Below are 25,980 nucleotides of genomic sequence, written 5' to 3' on the forward strand. Positions count from 1 at the left end.
GAGCAAATTACACAGAACAAAACTTACCTCATAATGAAGCTTTTTGTTCATCATAATTGACAAATGAACACAGCTTGGCTCTTAAAGATTAAGGTTGCAAATGGTAGGAAGAGAGACTTTCCAATGTCAGCAGAAGTTTGCATGTGATGTTTCTTTCAATAACTAAGTCATTGATTTGATTTTGGATTTTCATTAGGAAGTTGCAATTCACTCATTTTGCTATTAGACAGGCATCGTCTTTGTCATCAGGTGGCATAAAGAAAAATCTAATATTTTTAAAAATAATTATCTAATTGTTTTTCCTTCAATTGATTAAAAAAATATAGCCTTCATAAAAAAATAATTATTATGTTAAATATTTTAAACTATTTTTTTCTTAACACCTCCTCTGCAGACATTAGCCATAATTGTAGTAAAGGAAAAATAAGGCTAATATTTTTTTTAAATAAAAAGGCTCTTTTTATTCATAACAAATAGTTAGTCGGACCTCAAATTAGATAATTGTGTTAAAAATTAATATATTTTACCGTGTGTATTAAACTTAATTGTAATCGGCACAAGTTCTTTGATTAAGCTTGATTTACCCAAACTCCCAATTAAGCAATTATTTTATGTTTCTCTGCAGAAAATTTATAACTTGTGCCTCTCATGAGCCGCTCAAAATCATTCAACTAAACACACATTGTGATCGAAATTGTGCAAAAATCTGCAAACGATATTGTTCATAACAGTAAATCAGTTGTGTGGATTCCAAGTATGGAATTAGAATGAGATATGGATGAGTAAAAGATGGTGGAATTAACAGAGGAGAGACTAAGGTTTGGTATGGATGCATGAGAAAAAGGATTTGGATCCAGTACTTGATTAATGAATGTCTTAAATGACACGATAACAATTAATTAATTTACTTGAATGACTGTAAAATATCTTATTAGATAATATTTTGAAAGTATCTAATTTCAAACTTTTAAATAGGACGATGTACATGATAATGTTCTAATTATAAGATTGTTTTGAATTTTGAAGGAAAATGTGTCCTGATAATTTTTAAATATTTATGAATTTCAATAAATAAAAATTTATTTATTTTTCCTTTAAAACAAGAAAAATATGCATAATTAATAACAAAAAAATATGGATAAAATTTTTATAAATTTATTATTAGCTAGGATACCATATAAGTTTTTACATATCTTATCTTAATACAATATGGCAACTTTGGCTAGTAAGAGAAAAAACAATAGAAGGGGAGTTTGTAGCAAAAGTAAATAAAAGATTATGGATGTTAATTTTAAATTTTTAAAGGTGAAAGGGTTGTACGTAATTGCCTTAAAGTTCATGAAAGTTTTATACATTTTAGCCTATTATCAATGGGTATGTACATGGAATTTTGGGAGGATTTATTTAAATGCAAGGAAATGGGAATGGAAGGCCAATAATATTCTAAAAATGAAATTCGAAATTATGATGATAAGGATGATTGTAAAATGCATGATTAAAATAAAGGAAAAGAAAAAGAAAATGGAATCTGGAATTGTCATCAAGGTTTCTTACAATTGCAACTGCATTTCCAACTATTCGATGATGATTTAAGGTCATCAAAGGGGTAGAATTTCCTTTTTCTTGCTGCTATAATCATCCATGAACATTCCGTGGCCTAACACAAAATGGACTCGTTAATGACCAAGTTATGCACGTATATTTCCTTGTATTTTATTAATGCATTAAATTTAGGTGTGAATTATGAAAATAAGAAGTGAATTAAAATGAAATTATGGAAGATTAGGAGATTGGATTAGTTGCGGTATATTTTCTAGGAATCATTAAAGTAAAAAAATCTAACCTAGTACACCTCCAAAGTGTTGGAAAAGTACACTCATGAGATTAAATAAAAACTAAAAATTAATTAATGATGAAATTTTCAATTTTTCAGAAATTATTTTCAAAAATTACATTTCACCCCAAAGCTTTTAGTAATCACAATTCTGCCCTAAAAGTTTCAGAAATTGCAGAATTGACCCAAATGATCTGAAAGGCCTATTAAGCTCAAAATGATGTTGAAATTTAGGAAAAGTAATATAAATATGACATAAACAATAGATATCTATCATAACAATCAATAGTGATGGCTAATGATGATGGATGGCAATCAATGGTGGTAGTCAATAGTGATAGTTGATAGTAGTGGTCAACTATAGTAACTAGCAAGGTTTAAAGGTAACCACCAATGATGGGTGGAGGCTAGTGAAAGTGGATGACAGCAAGTGGTGACAATAAACGCTGGTAATGGTAACTGCTTTAATATCAAGGCCACTTCACTTGAAATAATTCACTTGGTCAAATGACTAAACTTTCAACCTGAACATTGCAGAATTTCTTAGACAACGAGCAAATTGCAAACACTAAAACTTACCTCATAATGAAGCATTTTGTTCATCCCATTTGATAAGTGAATAGAGGTTGGCTCCTAAAGATCAAGGTTGCAAAAAGGCAGGAAGAGACTTTCCAGACTCAGTAAATGTCTGCATGTGAATGTTCCTTTAGCAAATATCGGCATGTGAATGTTCCTTTCAATAACTGGGTCATTGAATTGACATGAGATTTTCATTAGGAAGTCCCAATTCACTCATTTTGCTATCAGACAGGCATAGTCTCTGTCATCAGGTGGCATAAAAAAGCTTTCTAATATTTTTTAAAAATAATTATCTAATTGCATTGCCATCGTAAGAAAATTATTATTATTTTAAAGATTTTAAGCTATTTTTTTCTGAACTCCTTCGCTAGAGACATTAACCAAAGTTGTTCGAGGGGCAAAATAAGACTAATACTTCCTTAAAAAGATCTCTCTTTTTCATAACAAATTATTAGTGGGACGACCTCAACATTAGATAATTGCGTTAAAAATCAATATATTTTAGCGTGAGTATTCAAACTTAATAGTAAATCGACAAGTTCTTTGATTCAAATTTGCCCAAACTCCCAATTAAGCAATTCTTTTATGTTTCTCTACAGAAAATGTATAGCTTGTGCCTCTCATGAGCCGCTCAAAATCATCAACTAAGCACACATTATGACCGAAATTGTGCAAAAATATGCAAATAATATTTTCGTAACAGTAAAAAAAAAAATCAGCCTCTTGTACAAGACATTCTCACGGTCACAACGGCAACCAAACCATGAATAATTGAATATACCTCAAATAACCTAAAAAATGAAACCTTTATATTCATATTGATTTAGCCTACCTCTCTATTCCTATCTTCATCAATCTAATTTGGGGGGGGGGGGGGGGAAGACAAATGCAGGGAAAGAACCAGACAGGATGATGACAGAGTCCTGAAAATGAATTTATTGATTTGATTTTGATTGCAAGTAATTCCTTTTGAGCATAGCCTTCTCCAACCACTGCCTGTCCACCACCTTCTCCGTCACGCTCTGGCAGAGTCGGTCCCATTTGAACATGGCTCGCTTTAATCTCACACTTCGTCTTCCACTATACAGATAGTTAATGTAGTCCTTAGCTAGCTTTGTGAGTTCCTCGCCAGTGAGGACGTAGACATACTGGAAAAGTAGAACGTGGAAGTTAACAAATGAAGCATGGCATTATCACCAATCATCCAAGAGAATCATGTCCAAGGTGATACTCTATCCACCAGCAGCGTGAAAATAAGTATATTGCAAGCTTAACCTCATGCATTGTGAAGACTTCATCAAGTGTCTTAGAGGTTATCACATATTTCTTTTAATGTAGTGAATTTTTTATTTTTTTTTGGGCAAAACTTCTAATGCAGTGATACTTGGCAGTTACCTTGCTCTTGAAACACGTACACAATGTTACCTTTTCTTTTATCACATGGCTAATTCTACCAACAGTGTGTGCATAAATGTATTGCAAGCTTAACCACATGCATTATGAAGACTTTCGCAAGTGTCCTAAGGTATCACCCTTTTCTTAATTATTATAATTATATGCAATTATAATTGGCTTCTTGTTGTTATCACATGCAGTTATACTTGGAATTTTTAAAGTGATCCCACCTAATAGGACAAGACTTGTTATTCAATATGCGGTTATACCTGGCAGTAATCTCGCTCTCAAAATTCATCCACAAAGTTACCTTCTTCCCTTCTTTCACTTGGATATTTCAACTTGATGCTTTTATTTATTTATCTCTATTTTTAATAATAAAAGATAAACTAGGGTCATGAAACTAGAAAGATGAGGCAATTCCTAATACACATCATAAGATATCAAGAGGAGAGAAGAGTACCAGAAATAGAAATCCAATGGTAGCTAAAACAACTTGGAGAGTCTCATTGGACTTCCCAGCAAAGCCTCCATCCCCTGATCCACCAGAGCCGCCGCCGCCGCCCCCTCTTGGTGGCTTTACCCCACTGCTCCCATTGTCATATTTTTCCTTTTCAATCTGCTGCCGTAGTACCTCCTCTATTGACCTTCCCTTAAATTTTTCCATAGCTTTCCATGGAGAATCCTAATTAACGGTATTTATTATGTTTAGTAACAGCTACAAATATCCATACCACAATATGTAAAAGATAATTACTAGTGACGATAGTTAAAACCATCTAACCAACACTCATTACCTCTGTATATTTCCTCAAGAAAGAAATAATAAGTGAGAAAATTCTGAGCACTTTCGAGAGTTAGAAAATATATAGGGTCGGTACATTAATCCTAATTGTTCAAGATCAGATTGAACAACTTTAAATATGCACTCAAAAAAAAAAAAACAATAAATAATTAGAAGTCTTAAACTACCTATGCCTACCCACCTGCACCTGCTCTTTTCAATGCCTCTATCAAATATGCATTATTCATAGGGAAAAGAAATCAATGCATTTCTTTGCGAGTTTACCATTTGGTTTTCTAATTAAAATATGACAAAGCATGGTTATTTAATAGCATCATTTGATAGAGGTGGTGTGGTGATTAAAATCAATGACAGTATATTTTTCATCTAAATTATTCACTTCTCGTGTTTCAATTGAAGAACCTGATAGTAAAGATATAAGGAGTTGCATCATAAGCTGATCCTTATTCATAGCTGTATGTCACGGGGCTAGTCTTTCGACCTGTGCGGCACTTAGACAACCTTCACTGGAAGTTGCTAAGTAAGCCTAACTCGTATGAAAGGAGGATGCTTGGCTAAGAAGAGGAAAGGGAAAGCTTGAAGGCAAAGGAGAGTAGAGAGAGAATGTGAGAGTTCTATAGCTTTGAGAACTCAAGGTTGATTTACAAATGAGGAGGGGTGAGGTATTTATAGGCCTCCCCTTGGATCTAGAATGTTCCCACCTCCTTAATGGACGGTGGAGATTAAATCTATCCTACGGTTACAATTGATTCTCTAGAATTCTCTTAACAAATATCTAGATATTTTAACGGAAGAATCTAGAGACAATATTAAAATATTGAGGCTAGAGTTGTGTAGGCTTCTCTAGAATGTTCTTGCACTCTAGCACTCTTAAGGTTAGCTGGGAGCCTTCTGGAGGGTTCTAGAGCATTCCGGACCTCTTTAACCTTGTGGAAAATGACGAAACGTGACATTCTCCCCCACTTGATTTCGCGACGCCCTCGTCGCGCCTTCCTCCTTGTAGCGTTGGATTTGGTCAGTGAACTGCCACAGGAGGTCTTCACGTTCCCAACTAGCTTCAAAGTCTGGTTGACCCTTCCACTTGATTAAGTACTCAGTATAGTTGGGAACTCCTCTCTTTCTGATCACCCTGTCGGCAAGGATTTCTTCTATCTCTTTGTTGTACTCAGTGACGACCGCTGTCGGTGCTCTCTTAGAGATACCTCGAGATGGATCTTCTTCATCTCCATAGTATTTCTTCAAGAGACTAACATGGACGACAGGATGAATCTTAAGCTTGGGAGGGAGTTGTATCTGGTACGCAACCTTTCCCACACGTTTAATGATAAGGAAAGGGCCTTCATATCTCCTGACCAAGCCTTTGTGGACTTTGCGTAGTGACTTGAATTGATTCGGTAATAACTTAACCATGACCAAGTCACCTACTTGAAATTCAATGGGGCGCCGCTTCTTGTCTGCCCACTTCTTCATTTTTTGAGAAGCTTTATCCAGGCATGCACGAGTAATGTCGGCTTCTTCTTGCCATTCCTTGGTAAACTTATAGGCAGCTGGATTGTCTCCCTTGTATGGAGTGGCAAGTGCGTTAGGGGTTAGAGGTTGTTGTCCGGTAACTATCTTAAAAGGGCTCTTACCTGTCGACTCACTTCGTTGCAAGTTGTAAGAGAATTGGGCCACATCGAGCAACTTAGCCCAATCTCGTTGATGAGCGCTCACATAGTGGCGAAGGTAGAGCTCTAACAAAGCGTTGATTCGCTCCGTTTGTCCATCGCTCTGAGGATGAAAGCTTGTTGAGAAGTTCAAGTCTGTCCCCAAGAGCTTGAAAAGTTCTCTCCAGAATTTCCCGGTGAATCGGGGATCTCGATCACTGACGATGTTGCGAGGGATCCCCCATAGCTTCACAACATGCTTGAAAAACAAGCGTGCTGCTTCATCAACCTTACAATTTGCTGGGGCTGGTATAAAGGTGGCATATTTGCTGAATCTATCAACCACCACCATGATACTCCCACATCCTTCAGACTTAGGGAGAGCAACTATGAAGTCCATGGAGACACTCTCCCATGGTCTCTCAGCCACTGGCAAAGGTTCGAGCAGACCAGCAAGATGTTGTTGTTCAACCTTATCTTGCTGGCACACTAAGCAAGTTCTCACATATGCTTCGACATCATCTTGCATATGTGGCCAATAGAAATGATTTTGCACGAGAGCAAGTGTTCTGGTCATACCTGGATGTCCGGCCCACATGGAATCATGGCACTCTTTTAAGACATCCCTTCGAAGGTTGCCCCATTTCGGCACATAGACTCGGTTCCCAATGGTGTAGAGTATTCCATCATTCACCCAAAATCTTCGAGTCTTGCCTTCAGTAGCAAGCTTTACTAAGTTGCTTGCAGATGAGTCCTGAGACATACCTTCCTTGATTCGTTCAAGGAAGTCATTCTGGGGCATGCTTGCTGAGAGAGTGGCTAACTCGGCTTTCCTGCTTAAGGCATCCGCCACCACATTTGCTTTGCCTGGCTTGTACTCCAATCGATAATCAAACTCAGCAAGAAAATCTTGCCAGCGAGCTTGTTTCGGGCTAAGCTTCTTTTGTGTTTGGAAGTAGCTCGTAGCAACATTATCTGTCATAATAGTGAACTTACTCCCAAGTAAGTAATGACACCAGGTTCGTAGACAATGGATAATGGCAGACATCTCTTTTTCTTGCACCGTGTAGCGTCTCTCTGTGTCATTGAGTTTGCGGCTCTTGTACGCAATAGGGTGCCTTTCTTGCATTAACACGCCACCTATTGCAAAGTCTGAGGCATCAGTGTGTACCTCAAACGGCTTGGAGTAGTCAGGCAAGGACATAACAGGCTCTTGCGCGACCATCTGCTTGAGCTTTTCAAAAGCATCTTGGCAATCTTGTGACCATTGCCAAGACTTATTCTTCTTGAGCAAATCTGTTAATGGAGCAGTGATAGTTGAATACCCCTTAATGAACCGCCGATAGTAGTTCACCAGACCAAGGAATGATCTTAACTCTGGGACCTTGGTAGGAGGCTGCCATTCTTGGATGGCTCGAACCTTAGTTGGGTCCATTATGAGCTTTCCATCCTTGATCTTGTGCCCCAAGAAGTCCACCTCTTGTTTACCAAAAGAACATTTTTCCAGCTTAATGTAAAGTTCATGATCAGAGAGTACCTGGAAGACTTTCTTCAAGTGTTGAGCATGCTCTTCAAGAGTGTTGCTATATACTACGATGTCATCCAAGTATACCACCACGAACTGGTCCAAGTAAGGGTGGAACAACTTGTTCATGAGTGTGCAGAACGTTGCCGGGGCGTTCGTCAGTCCAAAGGGCATGACAAGGAACTCAAATGCTCCATATCTCGTCACGCAGGTTGTCTTCGGTTCATCACCTGCGGCGATGCGTACTTGATAGTACCCGGATCGGAGATCAAGCTTAGAGAAGTACCTGGCTTTTCCAAGCTGATCGAACAAGTCGGCGATCAAAGGTATCGGGTACTTATTCTTAATAGTAATCTTGTTCAAGGCCCTGTAGTCGATGCACATTCGCAATGATCCATCCTTCTTCTGGAAAAGGACTGGAGCACCATATGGGGCCTTAGATGGTTGAATATATCCTGAATCAAGGAGATCTTGCAGTTGTCTCCTTAACTCTGCAAGTTCTGGAGGTGACATGCGGTAAGGTGCCAAGGCAGGTGGTTTGGCACCAGGCTCCAACTCGATCTGATGGTCTACCTCTCTTCTGGGAGGTAGTTTCTTGGGCAACTCATCGGGCATGACGTGCTTGTATTCCTGTAGCACCTCTTGGATGCAAGGTGGCAAGATTTCCCGTGGTTTGGTTGGGTCATCCCCTTCCTCGGCCAATGAACGTACAGTGGCAATATACCCCTCTGAGTTCTTGAGACCCCTCTTGAATTGCAAGGCAGAAATCATAGGGTTGGATTTCTCTAAGCGTTTCAAGGGGATTACCCGAATCATGTTGGAGTCAATGACCACCATAGACTTGGCTTCAGGAATAGGGAAGGCATGTGCTTTGCAAAAGAAAGCAAGTCCCAATACAACTTTGAAATCATCCATAGGGACAACAGTAAAGTCTAACGTACCTTACCAGTCCCCAATCTTCACCTTCACATCCTTGGCAATCCCAAGGACTTGTTTGGCTGGGGAGTTCACTGCCTTAATGGTGCCTTCTCCCTTGTTGAGTTGGATACCCAATCTCTTAGCTTCTTCAGCCTCCATGAAGTTGTGGGATGCTCCTGTGTCGAGCATGGCAGAGGCGAACTTGCCCTGAATAGCAAGATCAGCATAAAGTAGACCCTTCTCTTCCTTCTTAGATGGAGAAAAGAGTCCAGTCAAGGAATTCAAATGTTGGAGGGAACCAAGGTCGATCTGTTGTTCCTTGTCCCGGTTATCCTTCATCTCAGCAACCAAGGCATTCATAGCCTTACGGTTGGGGCAGTCACGAGTCCAGTGTGGACCATTGCACATGAAGCATGGCTTCGGTGGCTTTGAGGCATCACGCCTGATTGAGGGTGGTTTATCCTGTCTAGAACTCCCACCAAAGAATCTACCACCATCCTTACGATCAAAATTCTTCTTTTGTCCTCCTTTGTCTCCTCCACTGCTACCAGGATTAGGCTTTTTGGACTTGGTGGAGTAGGCGATTATAGACTCAGCAGCAGCAATTGCCTCATCTAGAGTTTGCACTTTGCGTCTATCGAGTTCTACTCTCGCCCAGTCTTTAAGTCCGTCCATGAAGTAGAAGAGAGCCTCCTTGTCGGACAGGTCCTCGATCTTGAGCATGATGGTAGTGAACTCTTTGATGTAGTCAGGAATACTACTAGTTTGTCTCAATCTACGAAGCTTACCTCGAGCCTCTGTCTCAGCATTGTGGGGAACAAAGTGCTTGCGGAGTTCTGACTTGAACAACTCCCATGTGTTGAGAGTGCAAAGACCCTTTTCTCGTTCAGCATGCTTTCTACGCCACCATAGTTGGGCTGCATCCCGGAGAAAAGTTGAAGCATTGTTGATCCTGATCGAGTCGTTAGAGACTCCCATGGCCTCGAAGTACTGTTCTAGGCCAAAGAGAAAGTTCTCCACAATCGTGGCACTACGAGTCCCATTGTACATGGCTGGCTTGGGCACTTTCAGTCCCTGAGAAGTGGCGTTTGAAGTACTACCACTAATAGGGCTACTCACACAGTGATGAGATTCCCATTCATGACGAATCTCATCCATTTGAGAGCGTAGACCTCGTACCTCATCTCTTACATATTTGCGGAGATCGGCGAGATCACGTCTGAGGGAACGAATGTCTTCCCCTAAATCATCGTTAAGGTCTGCAATCATCAACTTGGCAGCCCGCGTTATCTCAGCATTCTCTTGAAGGAGATTGTTGAGTTGATCGTTGAGTCCCCCTATAGTAGTTCTCACTTCCTCCATGTTAGATTCCAAGCTACCAACACGAGGTTCAAGGGACTCACCTGCGGGTGCCCTGCTCCGGCCTCGCTCTCGCTTGGACCTGGGGTGAGCTTGCTCCTGTTGCGCATGACCTTGCTCCTGTGCTTCCGTGCCAACGACGTTTCCTTCCTCAGTTGCCATCGTATAATACCTTCCTTCAAGCACAACGGTAGAACCGTGCTCTGATACCAACTGTCACGGGGCTAGTCTTTCGACCCGTGCGGCACTTAGACAACCTTCACTGGAAGTTGCTAAGTAAGCCTAACTCGTATGAAAGGAGGATGCTTGGCTAAGAAGAGGAAAGGGAAAGCTTGAAGGCAAAGGAGAGTAGAGAGAGAATGTGAGAGTTCTATAGCTTTGAGAACTCAAGGTTGATTTACAAATGAGGAGGGGTGAGGTATTTATAGGCCTCCCCTTGGATCTAGAATGTTCCCACCTCCTTAATGGACGGTGGAGATTAAATCTATCCTACGGTTACAATTGATTCTCTAGAATTCTCTTAACAAATATCTAGATATTTTAACGGAAGAATCTAGAGACAATATTAAAATATTGAGGCTAGAGTTGTGTAGGCTTCTTTAGAATGTTCTTGCACTCTCTAGCACTCTTAAGGTTAGCTGGGAGCCTTCTGGAGGGTTCTGGAGCATTCCGGACCTCTTTAACCTTGTGGAAAATGACAAAACGTGACATGTAGCTGTGGAAATATATAAATAATATTTATTGTAAATATTTGCTGTTATTAGGATTTATTCGATAGGATCATATTGTATCAGATATATTAGGAATTTCTTCTGTTTTTATTTCTTTTCTCTGTAAATCCCTAGAATCTCGGCCGAGATACTGGCTATCCTCGTGCATATAGTCTATTGACTTTTGACAATGCAATATTATTCAGTTCCGCAATTTCTCCTTCATGGTATCAGAGCTCGGTGAAGAAGGAAGAACTGAATCAGCAAGACAGATATGGATTCAAACTCTCTGTCCAAAACTCACCACAAATCTGAGTCGACTGACTTAAAGGGTTTGTCCAGTGTGGGCCCATGTGAGTTTGGGTCCTTTATGACTGGTCAAGAGAGCTCACTAGTCTCCCTTGCTTCAGACAGACTTGCTGGCGCTAACTACAGAGAATGGGCCCAGTCTATTCGACATGCAATAGAGGGTCGTGGCAAGTAGGGGTATATGTCGGGCGAATCCCAATGTCCAGAATCAACAAACATCAAGGCTGTCAAAGTCTAGAAGGCCGAAAAGTCCATGGTATGTTCATGGCTAGTGAACTCAATGTTACCAACTGTGAATAAAAGCTTCTTATTCCTGCCAACAGCTAGAGAGATATGGGAAGCTGTGAAGGAAGCTTAGTGCGATGGTGAAAATGCTTCTCAGGTATTTGAGATTAAATCAAAGTTGTGGCTAGTGAAGCAAGGTAATCGTAATCTAAGTGAATACTACCTTGAAAAAAATACTTTATGGCAACAACTGGATTTAATTACTGCTGAGTGGACCAACTCTGAAGATGCTGCTAGGTTCAGGAAGTGGATTGAGAAAGAACATCTTATGAATTACTAGTGGGGCTCAATTCTGACCTCGACGATGTCTGTGGCAGAATTCTGAACCTAGAACCTTTGCCATCTGTTCATGAGGCTTTTGCAATGATTCGAAGGGAGTGTTCAAGAAGAAAGGTAATGTTAAAAGATGAACCTATCTCTCAAACTAGTACTCTCAAAACCTTAGCATCTGCTCTTGCAGCCAAGTCTAATGATCCTAGAAACACTAAAGGGTGTCCTACATGTGAACACAATAAGAAAGTTGGACACACAAAGGACAAGTGCTGGGATCTCCATGGCAAACCCCCTAATTGGAAGCCAAGAAAAAATAGAAAGCCGCAGATATGTTGCTGAAAGTTGTATGGGAGATGATAATAGTTCTCCCTCCTCAGTGCAGCCCTCAAATGATCAACTAAACAAAATTCTTGAGATGCTTTCAGCTCTACAAACTAATAGTAAGCAATCTGTTTCCACTATGGTTCAAAGAGGTAACTTTTATAAAGCCTTAGCCAATTAAAAGTGTATGCACTGGAAGTTGTTGGATAGTAGACTCAGGTGCTTCAAATCATATGATTGATAACATTACATTATTCACAACATATGTACCTTGTGAAAAGAAACTTACAGTCAAGATTGCTAATGCTTCTGAATTAGTTATAGCTGGCATTGGGAGTGTACGAATTTCATCTACTCTCACGTTACATGTTCTTCATGTTCCAAATTTAAAGTGCAGTTTACTTTCTATGAGTAAATTGGCTAAAGATGAAAAGTGTCATGCTGACTTCTTTGCTACTTGCTATCTTTTCTAGGATCTACTAATAGGGATGATGATTGGCAATGCTAGAGAGTTTGATGGTCTCTACTACCTCGATAAAAGTGAAGTCAGCAAAGTTAGGTCATGCAATAAGGTGTCTCTCCCTAGGACTAGTGAGTTGGAGTTATGGCACAAACATTTAGGTCACCCAAATTTCAATTATATGACAAAAATGTTCCCTTCAATTTGCAATAAAGATGATTGTTCTCAATTCTTTTGTGATTCTTGTGAGAAAGCAAAACATCACCATACTTCTTTTTCTCATCTACCATGCATTGCATCCAAACCTTTTACAACAATTCATAGTGATCTGTGTGGACCCTCACGAACTCCTAATAGAACCCACTCAAAGTGGTTTATCACCTTTATTGATGATCATTCCAGTGTCAGCTCAGTATTTCTTTTAAAAGACAAATTTGATGTGTCACAGGTGTTCATTGATTTCTACCATATGATTAAAACCCAGTTTCAAACATCTATCCAAACCCTTTATATTGACAATGGCACAGAATATTTCAATAAACACCTATCTACATTCCTAGCTTCAAATGGAATTGTGCATAAAAGTACTTGCTCATATAGTCCTCAGCAAAATGGTATTGCTGAGAGGAAACATAAGCACATTCTTAAAACAGCCCGTGCACTTCTTTTCAGCAGTAATGTCCTTAAACATCACCAGGACAACTTTCCTCGTTAATTGTCTCACAAACCGCACTCTATTTTATCAAACTCCTCTTGATGTTTTACACCAAACACATGACAATCCTTACTTGGAAAACAAACTTCCCTTAAGAGTGTTTGGGTGTACTGCCTATGTCCATCTCTATCATACGAATAAACTAGATCCCAAAGCTATCCGCTATATTTTCCTAGGTTACTTTGCCACTAAAAAGGGGTACAAATGTTTTGATCCTCTCACCAAACATGTTTTTACCACTTGTGATGTCATGTTTCATGAAATTGAACCCTTTTACTCCCAATCTACAATTCAAGGGGAGAATTGGAATGAATTGCAGATTACCATGAGTGACAACATGAGTGAACCACCTAAAGAAATTCTTATACCTCACCATTTGGACCTTGACAATCCTGACCTAGAAATTGAGACCTACAACACCACCATCCTACTTGAAAACACGAGGCCAAACTCTAGTCCCAAAGAGAAGGAGAAGTCTATGATAGGGGGAGATACCAAATTTGCACAGACCTATACATGAAGAAACAAGATAGGTAAAGAGATCCTTGCTCTAAGCACTGATCAACAGTCAGAACTGGATTTAGGTCCAAACAAAGATAGTGATGTTATTGTGGAAGAATCAAGGTGTGATGATAATCTTGATTTACCTATAGCTGTGAAAAAGAAGCCAAGAGCCTATACTAGGCATCCTATCGAGAATTTTGTGTCTTACAAGGCATTGTCTGCTAAATTTTATGGATTTATTGCTCACTTAGATAATGTCATAGTACCAAAGAATGTTGAAGAAGCCTTGGCTATACCTGAATGGAGACAAGTTGTAATAGAGGAAATAGAGGCATTGACAAAGAATGACACTTGTGATGTTGTAGAGTTGCCTCCAGGTAAGAAAGCAGTTGGATGTAAATGGATTTTTACCCCAAAATATAATATTGATGGAAATCTAAACAAACATAAGGGAAGACTCATTACTCAAGGTTTTTCTCAAGTATATGGTATAGACTATACTGAGACATTTACACAAGTAGCCAAGTTAAATATTGTCAAAATAATTTCTTCACTTGGAGCCAACCTTGACTAGCCATTACATCAATCAGATGTGAAGAACGCCTTCCTAAATGATGAGTTGAAAGAAGAAGTATATATGAAGTTACCTCCTGGGTTCCCAGGGAAGAAACCAAATCAAGTATGCAAATTGAAGAAGTCCTCATATGGGTAAAAATAGTCTCTAAGGGCTTGCTTTGAAAGACTTACATAGGTACTAAAAGGCAAGGTTCACACAAGGTCATAGCAATCACACAATGTTCTTCAAACACCAAGATACCAAAACCACTATACTATTGGTCTACGTGGATGATATGGTTCTTACAGGTGATGATTCTAAAGAGATAGAAAATCTTAAAAATGCAATAGCCCAAGAATTCCAAATAAAAGATCGTGGAGAAATGAAGTACTTCCTGGGTATGGAGGTGGCAAGATCTAAGAAGGGAATTTCTATTTCCCAGAGAAAAATGTCCTAGATCTCTTAAAGGAGACTAATATGCTAGGATGCAGGCCTAGTGATACTCCTATTCGAATTGACAAAATAAGCAATGAAGAAGACCTTGGCAAATCTATTGATATGGGGAGGTACCAACATATGGTAGGAAAATTGATTTACTTGTCACATACTAGGCCAGATATTGCCTTTGCAGTTGGAATGGTGAGTCAACACTCACACAACCCCAAACAAAAACACATGAATGGGGTCTACAGGATCCTTAGGTCTTTGAAAGGTACTCCTAAAAAAGGTTTATGGTTTAAGAAATTTGAGAAACAGCATGTAGAAATTTTCACAGATGCAGATTGGGTAGGTAATCAAGAAGATAGAAAGTCTACATTTGGATACTACACGTTTGTTTGGGGAAACCTGGTTACTTGGAGAAGCGAGAATTAAAGTGTAGCTGCTCATAGTAGTACAAAAGCAGAATTTTGAGCCATTGCTTTAAGAATTTGTGAAGGTATATGGCTCAAAAGAATTCTTGAGGAACTAAGGAAAAATGTCAACTTGCCTATTGCTCTATACTCTAACAGCATGGCAGCAGTTAGTATCTCACATAATCCAGTCCAACAAGATAGGACTAAACATGTTGAGATAGACAGACACTTTACCAAAGAGAAGATTGATAGTGGCATCATCAAGATGAGGCACATACCAACAAGGGAACAAACAGCTTATTACTCACCAAAGGATTGACTAGAGATAAGTTCGATTATTTTATTAGCAAGTTGGACATGATTAACATTCATATTCCAACTTGAGGGGGAGTGTGAAAATATAAAAATAATATTTATTGTAAATATTTTCTGTTATTAGGATTTATATGACAAGATCATATTGTATCAGATATATTAGGGATTTATTCTGTTTTTTATTTCTTTTCTCTGTAAATCCCTAGAATCTCGGCCCAAATAGTGGCTATCCATGTGTATATAGTCTATCAACTTCCGGAAATGAAATATTATTCAGTTCTGCAATTTCTCCTTCAGTAGCTATAGAGCTAACAAAGTTCTTTACTTTTAACATGCTTCCCATTTTTAAAGGTGGTGTGATAAATGATAACACTGAAATGAAAACCAAAAATCTTCAAGTCTCAACATGAATTCAAGTTTTTCTTGCTTCATGCATAAAAAGTCATCATCAGAGGTAATAGCTATCCAGATATTTATCAGAGAAGTTAAAAAGGGTGTTAAAATCTCTCCAACAATAAAGGTTTGTTTTATAAACCAGAGCACCATCTCACATTTGAAACAAGAAAAACATTAATTAGATGAAGAACCTGCTAATATAGCCTATGGCAAGGAAACAAAATAAAGAGAAGGTTGTACAATTACAGTCTCTTATTCTAAAAGATACTCCCTCCGATCCTATTTATAAAGTGTTTAAGATATTTTTCATGTACATTAAGAAAAGTTGTCACTTTATTTGTTAAAAAAATCCCATCTTTCTAATTACATCCTATTAATTAAAGGGATATGGCTTTGTGCAAATGTTTTCTCAACTTAAAGGGTAAAAATGGAACATTACTTCATATTTCTGTAGAGCACCTTATAATTAGGATTACTTTTTATTTTTGTAAAGAACCTTATAAATGGACTGAAAGGAGTATATCACCACATCAGATGGCACAAAGGGAGGAGAAGCTAAAAACCTGCTAATATTGCCTATGGCAAGATGTTTAAAGAAGATTTCTCACAGTAACACTCCAGCAAGATGAAAACATGCATGAGATAAGCATTTACAGCATGACATCCAATACAAAATTATAAAGTCAAATTGTACTACCTCATTATTTTCCATCATTCCTCTTCCACCAGCAAAGCAAATTTGAAGAGGCTGTTGTGATTTTGAAATAGGTATGCGTTGCAAGGTAAATGAAGTTTTTGCTCTTAAGCTCAAGGATGTGTGAGAGAGAGGGTCAAATTTTAGAGGTAACGTACAAGATTTAGATGGAAGATGATACAAACAAGATAATTTTTTGACAAAGGTCAAATAGCAGGCTGCAACTTGGGTTTCCATTTTCATCAAACAGGTCAGGTATCACAAAATTCACACATTACACTCCAGCAGTTAAAACAGGTTTTGAGCTATATTCCTTTAGCTGAAATATTACCTGCAAGCGGAGATAATTCTGTAAGAAGACTATGATATTAAGGTTTACTGAAGTAACTGCACAAATAAACTGAGTGTAGAAATCAAATACGCTATAGTCCAATATTGAGAACAATATTTGGTTATTCCTTTAAAACACTACCTACTTTTAAGTATCCACTGATCACATAAGCCCCATTTCTCAAATAATATTTTCTTTGAATATTTTGTTACTTAAATGTAGCCCCTGAATAGCTCATTGACTCTAACAAAAATAAATAAATAAATAAATAAATAAATAGTCACCATAGATACAAGCAAATTAAGCAAACCAAAAGAGACATATCAGGGAATTAAGGCTGCAAATTACTTGGAACTCGAAGACTAAATTACTCAAATCCACATCTCCTTAAAATCCCCGCCAAATGCGCCAACTCCTTTAAAACTTTCAGAGAACTTAGCCAACTTTCCACTTATCCACACTATATAGTTATTTCATAAACCCCCTTATATGATTTTGAATTGTATTATTAGAATTCCACTTTTGTATCCCGCCAAGTTCCATTCTTGACATGCTTAATATGAATGCTCAAGTAGTCTTTGTGCGCCTCCCAGTAATGAGCTCACCAAAGTAAACTCATACGCACTCATGGAAGTAATATTGAAAAAGCACTGTTTACCAAGCATTGCCCAGAATAAATTCCAGTTTAGATCCCAAATGAATTACATTATAAAAACAATTGACAGGAGTGTGGGTATAAATATTTGAAGCTTAGATATGTTGGAAAATGCTGCACACGCAAAATACCATGTCTTTAAGTGTTAAGACCATGAGTGAGGGGAAGTCTTCCTATTTTTTGTCTGTAATCCTTCTGTCTATTATTTAGTGTTGATTATTATTTTAATTTTTACCAAAAATGCGTAAACAAACTAACTGGAGGGTCTCACACTTCTTTGGAAAGTATAAATATCAATGTTCCCTTTGTTGTTGTCGTTAGTTGTTGGTGGCATGTCGTTGCATGTAATTTTCACGTGGTAATCCATCATGTCCTGTTTGATGAGGTCCACCACATGAATAAGATGCTAAAGTGTAAAATTGGATTCCAGCCCATCCCTCAACTGGGTTTTAGCCTGCATACGATTTGAGGAGAGGAGTCTAAAACTGCAGAAAAATTTGATTCATACATATTTGTTTGACACTTCTCTTTCTCAATCTACTTTGGTCTGCATGGTTATTCCAAATATTCTCCTAAGATTGTCATTGTCTAACTAATTCTACCCTGCCCAAATAAAAGGCAAGAAGTTCCATTGATATGCTAGATCAGAGTAGCACCTGATGCAAGCAATAATGGATAATGATCAGATTTGAGTGATAAAATATATACCCAATATTTGGATCTGTTATAATTCTAAGCGGAAATTAATACCCCACTCCTCACATTGGCTTCTCATTCTTCAAACTCACATTCTTCTATTTCTTCAAACAAGCTTTATGGGCACTTAAGCATAAAAGATCTCAGTAGATCCATGTTGAAGAGATATATGCATTATTGAAACAGCAAATGACATGTCAACTCTTCTCGATGCTTCTGTTTCTGAAGCCAGATAATCCATAACTGAGTCTTGTGCAGAAAATTGTAAAAGCTGGTTGACTTCCACTTTCAGTGTAAAGTTCGATGGCCAAATGCATATGTTTGAGAGAAAATAAGCATGGCCTTTAATTTCTTGTATGATTTGCTATAGAACATCAGAAACTAGTAGAAAGTTCATTGGTTTCAAGAAGAAGAGGAGATATAGCAGCTTGTATGGACAATTGCAAAAGTGGATTCAAGTCTTCCTATCACCATTGCCACGTCCTTACCTTATTTGTTTAATGGAATGGAGGTGATGCAACACACACACGCTCACACTTACACGGATTTGAACAGAATAGGAAAAGGGAGACGCAACAAAAACAGACAGTGAGAGACTGAGAACAGAGAGGGAGAGAAGAGACAAAATACAGAGGGAGGGAGAAATGTGGAAGATGAAGGTAGATCAGTGGAGGGGGAAGGAGGCAAATGAAGAGGGAGTGATTCATCCAAAGAATTATAACACTCATTTTCATTCATCCAAAATCTGATTCTAAATACACCTTATTTATAAGCATGATATTTCCTTCCCAACAAGAAAACCTCTACCCACTTGCCTAGACAAAACATTTAAAATATTTTCACTTGCTGGCTAGTTTCCTTCACAAGAAGAAAACTCACAAAAAGTAGTTAAATGAAAAGCAACACAAAGCTAACAAACTATTCCTTCTAAAGTACTCCCTCCATTCTAAATTATAAAACATTTTTAGACAAAATCTTACATACCAATAAACCTCATTAAATACACTTAACAACCTTATCTTTCCAAAACAAAACTATAAACTTTCAAAAATACCCATCATTTGAATATATAGAAAAGAGATGAAAATTAATTATAGAGAGAAAAAAAGGTAATATTGAAATTGATGCATTTAATTAAATTTTAATTTATACAAAGTGTCTTATATTTTAAAACGGAAAAACTCCTTCAAAGTGCCCAATAATTTGGGACGAAGGGAGTAATATTTTTCATATTTTCTATCAATTTCCCCTTGCATCAAAGAACTCTCCTTTGGAGAGGTAGAAAGTTGATAGGCTTTGAACCGTGCAAGATGAAGTTGCTAGAATTCATCTTCAAAAATCCAAGTGACATCTTCATCAGAACGACCTTCCTAATGAACCAAGTAACAACAGAGGGGCACCTTAGAGGTAAAAGACCATTGGATCATCAATAATGGTCTCAATTTCTGAGACAGACGGCAACAGCAGAATTGGCACTTGTGAAAGCTGAGTGCCTGTAGAATCATCAGCAAGCAAAGGGGGAGGTTCAAAAGTTCCTCGATAAGGCATAAGATCCTCCACATTAAAAAATGCACCTATGGCCATAATAGGAAGTAATTTTAAAAAATACACATTAGATCTTAATTTCTTTGCTATACAAAAAAATCCAGAAGCTCAAGCATGCAACTTTTTAAAGACATGTTTAGGGTAACATTCTGGACGAATTTGAACCATAACATAATCACCTATGTTAAACTTTGAAATAGGCAATGAGCATTAGCAAATAATTTATATTAATCATTATTCATTGCTAATTTGCGCCTACTTTCAGCACGTAATTCATGAAGGTGGTAGGCAAAAGATTCACTAGATTCCGAAGTGCAAAATGTCAAAGAGATTGGCATAAGATCAATAAGCTATTTAGGATTAAAACCATGAACAATCTAGAAGGGACTCATGTCTGTAGACCTATTCACCAAATTATTATACGCAAACTCAACAATGGGTAGAACCAAATCTCAATTCTTTGGCTTGTCTCCAATTAAACTTCTAAGCAAATTACCTAAATTTTGGATAGCAACTTCAATTTGCCCATCTATCTGGGGTGAAAAGCAGAAGAGAACTTTAGCTAGGTACCAAAATGTTTCCGTGGGGTCTTCTAAAAGTAGCTAACAAACTCGACATCCCTATCGGATACAACAGCAATAACCCATGTAAAAGTACAACCTCCTTAAAGGACAACTTCACCCAATAAGAAGCGTTTGTAGCCTTGCTATAAGGAATAAAATGAGTCATCTTGAAAAATCTACCCACAACAACCAATACAAAATCATGACCTCTAGTTATTCAAGGCAATCCAAGACAAAGTCCATACTCAAGTCTTTTCAAAGTGCCTCCAGGATCAGCAAAGGAGTGCACCAATCAATATTGTATCTTCTGACTTCAAAATTTTGATAAGTTCAACATCGAGAAACTATGCGAGCCATATAACGCTTGAGTGATGGCCAATTGAATCTGTCATCAACTAATGCCATAGTCTTATTAACCCCAAAATAATCAGCTAAACCTCCTGCATGTAATTCTCATAATCTCACATCATGGGATGCACAGCTTGCTTCCACGGAAGAGATGACTGTCCTCAAGGATGAAATCAACATGAGCGTGATGGCTACCATTATTAACTTCCTGGAATATTACCCCAAAATTAGGACATGATATATATTTCTCCTTTAGGTTGTCAAAGTCAACTATACTAACACTTACGGTGTGCAACAAGTTGATCCATCGGCTTAGGGCATCAGCTACTTTGTTTTCTATTCCTAAACAATGCTTGACAACAAAAGTAAACCCTTACATATACTCAAGCCACTTAACATGTTTAGAACTTAGGTGCCATTGAGAGCTGATAAATCTAAGCGTCTAGTGAACAAAGTAAAGAAAAGTAGGTAATATTTCTAATGCCCCAAGGATCTCACAATCACATAAAACTCTTTATCATAAGTGAAGTATTTTGCTTAGCAACGTTGAGCTTTTCACTAAAGAATGACACTGGATGACCATTTTGGCTCAAAAAGCCACCAATTCCTCTCCCAAATGCTTCACAAGAAACCTCAAAATACTTTGTAAAATCTAAAAAAGACAAGCCTGGAGCTTCAAAAAGCTTTTTCTTGATATCTTGAAAAGCTAATGATGCTGCAAAGGTCCACTTGAACTTGTCTTGTTTCAAACAATTAGTTATAAGAACCATAATGGTATTGAAGTTTCTAATGAACCATTTCTAAAAAGAAGTAAGGCTATGTATTGGATAAGGGCCTAAGGTGCCATAGGCCCATATCAAGATTAGACCTATTTTTTTATTTAAATAAGATCTACGATCTATTATTAATATCTGATTTTATCTCTTATCAGCATCTGATTTGATTTGCCAAGATTATAGGAGAGATATTAATGATTTGTATAGATTCTCTTCCTCTCATCTCTTCTATATATGTAAACGCTTCTTATGAATAAAATATTAATGTTGTTCTAACCTAATTATAACATGGCATCAGAGCTTTGGTCTGTGATCAATGGCATATAAGGCAACTCTAACAAACCAGCCGCGAGTCTTCACCACAGGCGACGGCACAATATCGTCAGCCAATGAAGGCTCACAAGGTATTGGTTTGAATGCACACAGCATGAACTCTCCCTTTAGGAAGTTGAGTTCAAGGAACGATTCGTTCTCGCAAGCTGTGATCATTTATCCTCTCAATGGCAACAACTACCTCCAATGGTCACGACATATTTTAATGTTTGTTCGAGGAAAGAATCGCAAGAAATACCTCACAGAGAGTCCTCTAGCAATTACAGTTGCAAAGTTTGAGTCCTGGTGAGCAGAAAACAATATGGTTATGGCCTGGCTCATGAATTCTATGACTCTTGAGATTGGTGAAAAATACCACTGGCAACTACAGCCAAAGAAACATGGGAATCTGCAAAGCACACCTACTCAATCAAGGAGAACACAGCTGCCATTTTTCAAGTGAAGCGATTGCTTCGGAATCTCTTGGAAGAAGAGCAAGCTATCACTCAATATTACAGTGCTCTCATGAGGCTATGGCAACAAATTGATATTTACGAGGTCCATGAATGGACTTATCAAAAAGATGGGGAGCACTATAGAAAGATCGCTGATCGAGAAAGGTGCTATGAGTTCCTACTTGGACTCAATGACTCCTTTGAAGATGTTCAAGGACATATAATGGGCATGAGGCCTCTTCCATCATTAGAAGATGCCTTTAACATGCTCAAATGTGAAGAAAGTCAAAAGACTTTGACTCAGGGACATTCTACGCCTTCTTCTACTTCACTCGAAGGTTCTGCACTTGCTGTCAAAGGAAATCAAGGAGATATGAAGGGTAAGAAGTCTGGAAGGTGTGATCACTGCTATAAAAATAGGCACACTTGAGAAACCTGCTGGAAGCTACATGGCAAGCCTCAAAATTGATTGATGGGAAAAATTAAAATTACATGAATTCTTTATTGTTTGATCAATTTTGCAAAACACTCAACGCTCTAAGAAACAATTTGATATTACTTTTAAGCCCTAGCAACTTTGTCAAATGCTGATTCAAAAATCAACAACTTTTTTACTCTCGAGCATAACAATTGATCAAACAAATGTAGGAACATAATCTCTATTTTTACCAGCGACACATCAAACCAAGGACAAATTCTCAATCATAGACGAGCCTATATGACAATCAATGGGGAGCAAATGAAGTCTTTGAATATGCATAGTTGATATGATGCCCTTGTAAGTTTTATTCTAGATTTATTCCTGCTAGTTAATACACATAGTCTTTGAAATATGCATAGTTGATGTTGTGTGCAATTCTGTGATCGGCTTGCCAGTCCAAATGGAGAATCAATAGTTGAATGTGGAAGCTTATCTTCCATTCCAAAAATTTCCTTCACCATTGGTGGCAAGTTGTTTGGCCTATCACTGAGCCAGGTATTGTGACTTTCAAACCCTTGCATTTGGCATACAACATAATTTCTGCTATGACTAATGGGACATTTTTTATGAATCAGTATGTTCTGCAAGTGGCAGATGAAGAGGCAGCACAATGCATTAGTGGATTTAAAGCTTTATATATAGCCCCTTCTCAAGGACCTCTACGGTACTATCGTGACTTCTTAATCACATAGATTTTAGCTTCTATTTAACATTCTGTTCTGAATGTGGATTCTACTTTTCTCCTCACTAAACAATAAGATGCTTAGGTTAAGCCTTAAACTCAGTCATGTTGATTCTGAAATGTAGGATTCTTGGGGATATTTTCAGGGGTCACTACCACACAATGTTTGATTATGGGAATAACAGAGTTGGATTTGCTGAGCCAGCATAAGAGGCTTGTGATATATGTAGGGTAGAAAAAGATAATACCTCACCTCAAGTAGTGTGAAATATAAGCTTCAGCCTTCAACATGATACCTAATTGAATGTACAATAAGGACTTTTAAGGAATAGTATCTTGCTTAATTTGCCCTAATTCTTAAATTATACACACAATGCTTCGGCAATCTGATATCTATTGGCGTTGTGACAAACTCTTATGGTACTTAAATGATGTCTTAGATTAAACAGTATTATATACAGGGAGAATATTAACCATAAGTAATTGTAGCCTCCATGCGAAAACCAACCACACAAATTCTTAAGTGATTGATATGCTCACATTTCTAACACAAACAAACTCGCATCCCACATCTATTAACGCAAAGGTAAAGTGCAAGGGAGTGCAGGGAATGGGGAGTATTGGCACTTTCTTATCTTCGTTTTCCTTTTCATTTATCAGGAATCTAATCTAATCCCAACACGAGCAGAGATTTATAGAGAAGAAATTGAACCCAAAAAACACAATTAAAAGCCTATGCGACTCTGTGGCGGTGCAAAACAGAAGTAGAAATTCAACACCAGAACGGGTGGGTACCTGTGCGATAAGGAAGAAGAGATTGGGTGAGTCGCGACTTCGTTATCAGTGGGACTTGGAGCTAGAAATGGAAGCCGTAACTATAGAGGAGGAAGAAACGAATTTCGGTACTTACAATGATAAACACTCGTCCATTTATGATCTTCCAATTAATAAAAATGGAAAACTTTAAAACAAAGCGAGGAAAAAAAAAAACGGTTCGACAGCGTCCAACGCAGGGTTCACAATGAATCGATGACGCGGGGAACAAAATGTTAATTCAAAGCCATATTGAACAATCAATCTCACCGGATTTTGTTAGAAGAATAGGTTCGTACCTTCTTTAATACTTGCCGGAGAACGACCACGCCGGACAGCGTCCGACGACGAGCTCGACCAAGTGCGGAATGCCGAAAACAAAAAATGAATTGCTCTTGGTAGTTTGGTAATCGCCTACTCCGACGAGAAAGGGGTGAGTTTTGTTAGGGATACGTGAGATTTACGGACCCAGAGAAAACGACAATAAAATATGCCAAATGAGCAAATGATAAAAAGTGTGTTTGGATTTTAATTAAAAAAATTATCATGTTTGAATAATATCTTATAAATTTGATTTTGATAAAATTAAATACATTTAAAAAATTTTAGAATTAATTTTAATTATTTAATTATAATAAAAGGTATTCATTTTGATAATGTAATATTGATAAAACTATTAATCCATGTACAAAATAAATCAAGGAATCTAACTTAAAATAAATTGAATAAAAAAATATAAATATAATTTTTTAATGATAATATGAAAATAAGTATGTGATGAAGATATTAAAGAATCATTTTACTATTGCTTTTTTTTTTTGAATTGGTTATGTCTATTATATTAATATATTGATTTAATAAAAATATTTTTTATTAAAAAGATAAAAGATGTCCTTTTATATAAGGATTAATTTGCTTCTACAAAAAGCGTCTCTCCTCTAGCCATCCATTGGCCGGCTCTATCTTGACACTGTTTTTAGCAATGTTTTCAAAATCAGACGAGATATTGAACCGAAAAAGTCAACGATTCACAGTCCGTATGGTTCAACCGAGTTGGATCAATGGTCCAACCGATAACGTAATAATTAAATTAAAAAAATATATATATGTATATAATAATTTAAATATAAGAAATACATATGAAATTACTATTTAACTTTAAAAAATCAAATATTTTAAGTTTATCATAACTTAACAAGCCACATGATACAACACAATATCAAATAATTAAAAAAATTAGTTATTTTTAAAAAAAATTGATAAAAAATAAAAAAAAAGTTTTTTTGAACAGTCTGATTTTTAAAACCCGGATCCAGTTCCCGACTTGATTCCAGTTTCTAGTTCGACCGCCAATTTGAAACAGCTCAACTCAGCTCAACTCTTAAAATGACTTTTTTCTATAAACCAAGCCGATCGACAGTCGGACCGATTACCATTCGGTCCAATTTGGTTTTTAAAACACTGATTTTTGGTTAAATCTTGACCTGTTTGTGAAAACTCGCCTTTCACTGGAGGAGGAGACATGAGCAAACTGGCTCTTACAGGCCAGTTTGAAATTGACAAGAAGTTCTTGTGAGCAAACAAGAAAATGTTCTCTTCTTTCGACTATTCCCTCTCATCTATACCATCGAAGTAGCTGAAGGAACTTGACAAAGCTCGTCGACTGAAGCTGTGCTGATAGAGAAGTTGGAAGAGTCAAACAAGAGGAAGGAGAGATCAAGAACTAGAGGAAGCTTTTTAAATTCAAGAGGGTAAATGGAGAAAACATATGGAAAATTGCTCGATGCCAAAATCAACTCCATTGGAGGAAGATTAAGCCAATGTGAAATGGAGTTTTGGGAGTGAAACGAAGTTTGAGAAAATGGGGCAT

General features: G+C 37.5%; 1 protein-coding gene across 1 annotated transcript; it reads right to left on the bottom strand.

The window, feature by feature from the left end:
• Positions 1-3,080: 3,080 nt before the first annotated feature.
• On the bottom strand, positions 3,081-24,564 carry LOC129313582 (uncharacterized). Its single transcript, XM_054956824.1, has 3 exons — positions 24,410-24,564; positions 4,272-4,493; positions 3,081-3,561 (listed from the first exon to the last, which is right to left on the bottom strand). Exons 2-3 carry the CDS (start codon positions 4,473-4,475, stop codon positions 3,349-3,351), a joined length of 417 nt encoding a protein of 138 aa, XP_054812799.1. The 5' UTR covers positions 4,476-4,493; positions 24,410-24,564; the 3' UTR covers positions 3,081-3,348.
• Between the last annotated feature and the right edge of the window lie 1,416 nt (positions 24,565-25,980).

The sequence above is a fragment of the Prosopis cineraria genome, unplaced genomic scaffold (genome assembly GCF_029017545.1).
Source record: "Prosopis cineraria cultivar Desert tree isolate PC_DT_omini unplaced genomic scaffold, ASM2901754v1 PC6, whole genome shotgun sequence".
Lineage (NCBI taxonomy): Eukaryota > Viridiplantae > Streptophyta > Magnoliopsida > Fabales > Fabaceae > Prosopis > Prosopis cineraria.

What these genes read in the sequence shown, in the direction of transcription:
- LOC129313582 (XM_054956824.1), bottom strand. Translation starts at nt 4,475, where the DNA reads ATGGAAAAATTTAAGGGAAGGTCAATAGAGGAGGTACTACGGCAGCAG. An exon ending in CCATTGGATTTCTATTTCTG is followed by an intron (nt 3,562 to 4,271) that starts GTACTCTTCTCT and finishes CTACTTTTCCAG; the next exon opens with TATGTCTACGTCCTCACTGG.